The sequence below is a fragment of the Humulus lupulus genome, chromosome 4 (assembly GCF_963169125.1).
Source record: "Humulus lupulus chromosome 4, drHumLupu1.1, whole genome shotgun sequence".
NCBI classification, from domain to species: domain Eukaryota; kingdom Viridiplantae; phylum Streptophyta; class Magnoliopsida; order Rosales; family Cannabaceae; genus Humulus; species Humulus lupulus.
Window position 1 is genome coordinate 59,604,615 of NC_084796.1, and position 6,883 is coordinate 59,611,497.

The 6,883-nt window shown below is 37.5% G+C and overlaps 1 protein-coding gene across 1 annotated transcript; it reads right to left on the reverse strand.

Moving 5' to 3' along the window:
* Nucleotides 1-808: 808 nt before the first annotated feature.
* On the reverse strand, nucleotides 809-2,310 carry LOC133832217 (uncharacterized). Its single transcript, XM_062262591.1, has 4 exons — nucleotides 2,023-2,310; nucleotides 1,711-1,935; nucleotides 1,184-1,243; nucleotides 809-1,138 (listed from the first exon to the last, which is right to left on the reverse strand). The coding sequence occupies exons 1-4, from the start codon at nucleotides 2,308-2,310 to the stop codon at nucleotides 809-811; spliced, it is 903 nt and encodes a 300-aa protein (XP_062118575.1).
* Nucleotides 2,311-6,883: the final 4,573 nt, after the last annotated feature.

Here is a 6,883-nt window from a genome sequence, read left to right on the forward strand (position 1 = left end):
AGAAATTTCGTCCTGAAATTTTCAAAGTACTACCTCAAGCTGAAAATTAAACAAATGATGATACTTCTCATACATCTCCGACTCTAACTCTCAAGTAGCCTCGTCTTCTCTATGGTTCCACCACTTATATATATAATTAAATTTTTTTTTTTTTAGTTTTCTTTTTGACTTTTCAACCTGAAAAGTCCTCAGGTTTTACATTCCTCCCTCCTTAAAGAAATTTCGTCCCGAAATTTTCAAAGTACTACCTCAAGCTGAAAATTAAACAAATGATGATACTTCTCATACATCTCCGACTCTAACTCTCAAGTAGCCTCGTCTTCTCTATGGTTCCACCATAAGACCTTGATTGCGGGAATCTCTCTATTCCTTAACACATTTAACTCTCTCGCTAGGATTCTGATAGGTTGTTCTTCATATGTCACGTTCTCTTGAAGAGGGACAACCTCATACTCAATGATGTGCAATGGGTCTAGAGTATACTTCCTCAGCATCGACACATGGAACACATTGTGAACATGCCCTAATCGCACTGGTAAGATCAATCGATAAGCAACCTCCCCAACTCTCTCGATAACCTCGAAAGGTCCAATATACCTCGGGGATAGCTTTCCCTTCATCCAAATCTCTTCACACCACGCATGGGAGTAACTTTCAAGAAGACATAGTCATCAACCTCAAACTCAACTTCTCGTCGGTGGAGATCGGCATAACTCTTTTGAAAACTTTGAAAAACCTTAAGTCTCTCTTGGATCTCTTTGATCTTCTCAGTGATACTAGCAATAATTTGTGGTCCAATTGTGACATGCTAATTTGGTTCTGTCCAATACAAATGTGATCTGCATGCTCTCCCATATAAGGCCTCATAAGGAGCCATGCCTATACTGGTTTGGTAGATATTATTATAACTGAATTCCACCAATGACAAGTGTTCTCCCCAGCTACCCCCAAAATCCAAAATACAACAACGAAGCCTGTCCTCCAAAGTTTGGATAGTCTTCTCAGACTGTCCATCTGTCTGAGGGTGGTGAGTGGTGCTCAAGTTAAGTTCAGTTCCTAAAGCATTTTGTAATGCTCGCCAAAACCTTGATGTAAATTGAGGATCTCTATCAGAAACAATGCTGGAAGGCAACCCATGCTATCGAAGTATATTGCCCACATAAAGTTGAGCTAGTCTAGAAACCTTATAATCCTTCCTAATTGGAATGAAAAGAGCAGATTTGGCCAAACGATCAACAATCACCTAGACAGTGTCATGCTTTAATGGTGTTAATGGTAATCTTGTCACAAAGTCCCTCGTGATCTTATCCCACTTCAATTCTGGTATAGGTAAAGGTTAAAACAACCCTGAAGGTGCTCAGCTTTAACCTACTAGCAAACCATACACTTAGCTACAAAGTTAGCCACATCTCTCTTCATACCTTCCCACCAATATTGTCTTTTCTAGTCTTGGTACATCTTTGTGCTTCCAGGATGTACAGCAAGTTTAGACCTATGAGCCTCGATCATAACAGACTCTAAGATTAAGGATATTTGTAACGTCAATCTTCCCTTATGGTATAAGAATCCTTCAACATTTACTGTCCATCCATCTAACTGATCACCATTTCAGATTCGATTCCAGATAAGTCTCAATTTTTTATCTTGCCATTGACATTGCTTAACTTGTTGAAGTAGCACTGGTGTAACCACTACGCTTGAAACACAAACAATGTATTTTCCTTCATAGTACTCTAATTCATAATCACCCATCATGATCGTTCTTTTCCAATCCTCAAGAACCAAACAAGCCAAAGTACCATGAGGTTTTCTACTTAATGCATCAGCAACCACACTTGCTTTTCCAGGATGATATTGCAAAGTGAAATCATAATCTTCCATGTACTCAACCCATCTTCTTTGCCTCAATTTCAAGTCTCTTTTAGTAAAGAGATACTTTAAACTCTTATGATTAGATTATAATTCAAACTTTGCCCCATATAAGTAAAATATCCAAATTTTCAAGGCAAAAATCACTACTACAAGTTCCAAGTCATGTGTAGGGTAGTTCTTCTCATGTGGCTTCAATTGGCGTGAAGCATAGCCAACAAACTTGCCATTTTGCACGAGAACTCCTTCTAAACCAGTACCGGAAGCATCAGTGAATACCACATACGATTCATCACTATTAGGCACAGTGAGAACAGTTGCCGTAGTCAATTTTTGCTTAAGTTCTCTGAAAGCTTCTTCCCAACTATCATCCCACACGAACTTTAAATCCTTTCTAATTAGCTTTGTCAAAGGCGTAGCAATTCGAGAAAAATTCACCATAAAGCAACGATAGTAACCTACTAGCCCAAGAAACTTTGAACCTCAGTAACATTCTTTGGTCTTTCCCACTACAAGATAGAATCTATCTTTGCAAGATCCACAGTAATGCCTTCTTGAGATATTACATGCCCTAAGAATTGGACCACGTCATCCAGAAGTCACAATTTTCTTTCTCAGCATATAATTGATGGTCCCTCAAAGTTTGCAACACAATTGTTAAATGTTGTGCATGGTCCTCAGGTGTCTTGGAATAGATTAAAATGTCATCAATAAAAACAACCACAAACTTATCCAAATAAGGTCTAAAGATTCTATTCTTAAGGTCCATAAATGTTGTAGGTGCATTCGTCAATCCAAATGGCATTACCAAAAACTCAAAGTGTCCATAACGTGTTCTGAAAGCAGTTTTAGGAATATCCTCTTCCTTAATCCTCAATTGATGATAGCCTGACCTCAAATCAATCTTGGAAAAACACTTTAAACCTCCAAGCTAATCAAACAACTCATCTATCATTGGCAAAGGATACTTGTTCTTAATTTTCATATGATTCAATTTCCTATAATCGATGCACAGTCGTAAGGATCCATCTGCTTCCTTGACAAACAAAACTGGAGCTCCCCATGGGGAAGTACTGTTCTTGATGTACCTTTATCCATTTGCTCACCCAATTGGTTTTCAATTTAGCCAACTCTGCAGGTGCCATGCGATAAGGTGCAATAAAAACTGGTTGAGTCTCGGGAATCAAATCAATGTAAAACTCGATCTCTCTATCAGGTGGTAGTCCTGGAAAATCCTTAGGAAATACATCTGGAAAGCCACTAACCACTAATACTCAAGGAAACTTGTCTAGAGGCCTAGACTCATCTTCAATTGCAAACAGACTCCCATAACACTCTGAGTTTCTTTTCCCACCTAAACATTCCTTAAGGATAGGATTCTGCCTTACTGCATTCATGTTGGCTCGATATACAATGAAATCTCTACCTGGAGTTAAAAGAGTCACCCTTTTAAGTGAACAATCAACAATGGCTTGGTACTTAGACAACCAATCCAAGCCAAGAATCACATCAACTTGTCACATAGGTAACACATCAGGTTTCCTAATAACTTATGCCCTTCAAACACAATACAAACCGATTTGCAGATGGTTGATACTTCACCATGCCCTCCCATAGGTACACTCAACTGCAACGTAGGACTACAAGTTTCCCAACTCAAACCCAACATGCTAGAAAACATTAATGATATACAAGCATATGATGCACTGGTATCAAATAATACATGAGCCCAAGAGTGTGAGATAAGAACCATACCATGCAAAACTCCTTGGCATGTTCCTCGTTGCACATCATCACCACCAAGAGCATAGGCTTGACCAAGGGCTTTTCCTTCTTCTTGGTCAGATTTCTCTTTCCAACCTTTTTCCTTATAATTAACTTTAGTTCAAAGGCTAACATCACACACTTGTTCATGTCTGTAAAGGTTAGGGTAATGGTTTCATTAAGTGTTGTAGTCTTCAATTGAGTCATGAACTTTTCAATCAAAAGAGATTGATCAACGATACCGACATAAACATAGAAGGTCAACTCTACAAACTCTATGTAGAATTCACTCACTCACATCCATCATTATCTAGTCATTATGTGATCTCATCAACCTATCATTGATCTTGAGCAATCAAATGGTCCAATCAAGTCCTCCTATGAGATGGGTTAAAATGTTATTCTTTGAAAACCCTTCTCAAAATTTCCTCAAGTCATCCCATCAATTCCTCTCATTCTACTTAAGGCTTCCTACCAATCCAGTGCATTTCTTTCCAACTTGGACACATTAACATGATACTCTTCAGGTGTTCCCATAATGTTTAAACTCATCTTTATCTGCCTCGACCATCTTTCAGCCACCTTCAGACTCAGGCATTTGAATCTGGTGGAAGATCTGGAAGTGATGGCTCTATCGGGCAGCTGGATCCATCTATTGGGTAGGAATGCCTCTTAAAGCCTCAAGAATGGAATTCTTAGGGAATGCAACTGGCGAAGATGGAACCTCAGCCTCAGGGACATCATCTGCAGGTCTTCTCCTTGTTGTCCTTCCTTTCGAAGGCATTTTCTTAGGTCAATAAATCAAAAGCTAGTTAGTTAGTGAGGAATGAATGATATCTATATACATACAACTTTATAGATCAAAATACATTATTTTAAAATAGATTTAATCTATTTGGTGACACACACCGAGGTTTTTAAACCCGGTGCTCTGATACCATTTTCCTGTCACGACCCGAGCCCTAGGCCGTGGCAGATTTGTAATATCCATAACTTGGGTGGTCAAAGGTCAAACTTTGACCCTTGTTGGAAAATAATCTTTATAAATGATCCTTTAGTTTATATTAAATAGTACTATAATTATAAGTTAAAATAATGGAATAACTCCTATAATTATTTATAAAAATATTAGTGATAAAAGCATGATCATGTATCTTTATACATAGAACAATAATATTCCCACAGTTATGTAGTCACCAAACAGTTAAATTTAATAAGTCATAAACACAAAAAATAATACTTAGCATCCACCATTCCTCATTCCTAACTATTACATAGCAAATTTAGATATACTGATCATTAGGTTCCAAATCAAATACATATATAATGTTCAAAAGATAAGACAATGATACTAAATAGAAATAAGCTAATCACATTGGCTCAATCAATAATTCATATTTCTCACATTCGCGTCACTAGGCTCCTGGAATAGGAGAGATATAGGGGATGAGCTTATAAAGCTCAGTAGGAAAGCAACTAATAACATAGGACCCAAAAGTTTAACACAACCCCTACATGGTTAGCTTTGAAAACAAAACATACATCATCATCATGTATAAACCAAAATATAGAGAAACCACAAATAATCATAAGAGCATAGCTACAAGTGCACATCACACCGTCCACTAGATCCCTAGTTCCCATTACTCACCATAGAAAAATCGACATCCTAAACCGGTTAGCCGGACCTGATAACCACCACAAGGGGGAGGCTCAGAACACTTCTTGTATACAGATGCTAGGTCTTTACACCTACAGGTGAGTGGACACCTGATCTACCTATGATGACACAGAGACTAGGTCGTGAAACAACAACATGCACAAATCATGATCACTATGGCTCTCATCGGTATAACCAAATGCAGGTAAACATGAAAAGAAATAAACATATTCCCTTTATATTTTTGAAAATTGGGCAGCATAACAGCTGCATGTGAATAAAACCCAAAAATCATAACCTGCATAAATAAGTGAACAAAAATATATTTGACACTCAATGCCCTCAGAATAGATCAGAAAACATGCCGATTAAGTTATCAATTTTTCAAAAATTTTATAAATATCGAAATTGGAATATGTTTAATGCAATTCAATACGAGTAAAATAAGTCCAATAGTCAAGTTGAGTCCCTACCTCCTTAGAATTTTCAATCTTAGCCCAAAGCGACGCTCCTAAGCTTAACGATGATCCTAGAGTGATTTAGTCCAATTTTAATATCATATTTTTCCTACGTGCACCAAATGAGCAAACGATTATCATCATTGCATTCCTTATTCAAAATCGTGTCTATTGACATATAATATGACCATATTTAAAATTTCAAGTTCTGGAACCTCACCCAAGCGATACACAGTAGCGGTTAGTGGCGGTAGTGAGCGGTGTATCGGAAATGTTGATGAAGGTAGGAATGGCATATATCAAAATGATCACGTCGACGAGTAGATCATGTTCATGCAAACCATTGGTCCAAAAAGTGCTCAAGCTTGCCGGAAAGTGGCGGAGATAAACAAAATCTTGCACGAGAAAAACTGTGAGTTGACCGAAATGACTTGGTGGGCGACGTTTCTCTCTTCATGCTGGTTCCAACGGTACCACCCACTCGCCGAACGGTGGTCTAAGTTGGCCGAAAAATGCAGTCAAAGTTTTGACGACTAAACTTTGACACCTTTGTTCGTGTGCGTCTTAACTCCGATGGCCTTGGGATTTTGGGGATGGGGTTGTCGCCGACAACTAATGCTTCAGCTCCAGCGCGTGGCGGCTGTGGCAGCAGCAACTCTGGCGGTGGCTGCCTTGTACCTGTCGTGGGTTGTTGCAGAGAGAAAAACAAGGAAAGAAAAGGAAAAGAAGAAAGGTTGGGGAGGGAGAAGAAAAAGGAGAAAAGAAATCTGAATATAAAAAAAAAGTTAAAATAAGTGGGTCCCACCACTTATATATATAATTAAATTTTTATTTTTTTTCTTTTCCTTTTTGACTTTTCAACTTGAAAAGTTCTCAGGTTTTACAGATATTGTTCGAGCGGTTGATGTAATTCATAATTTTGTGATTGGCGTGGAAAAGAAAACATCACAAATAAAAAAAATTCGATAAATATTGTTTCATTAGTGTTAGTTATATATAAAAAAATTTGTTTAACTAGTTTATTTTACAACAACACATTTTTGGACAAAGACAATAAATAGATACAAGTTTTTTTTTTTTTTTTCATGTTGCCTTATATAATTAAAAAAACAATTTTTTTATTAATACATAT

Coding starts and splice junctions, on each gene's coding strand:
- LOC133832217 (XM_062262591.1), bottom strand. CDS start 2,310: ATGGTGAATTTTTCTCGAATTGCTACGCCTTTGACAAAGCTAATTAGA. Junction 1,936..2,022: donor CTACACATGACTTGGAACTT/GTAGTAGTGATT, acceptor AAGAGTTTAAAG/TATCTCTTTACTAAAAGAGA. Junction 1,244..1,710: donor ACTATGAAGGAAAATACATT/GTTTGTGTTTCA, acceptor GACACTGTCTAG/GTGATTGTTGATCGTTTGGC.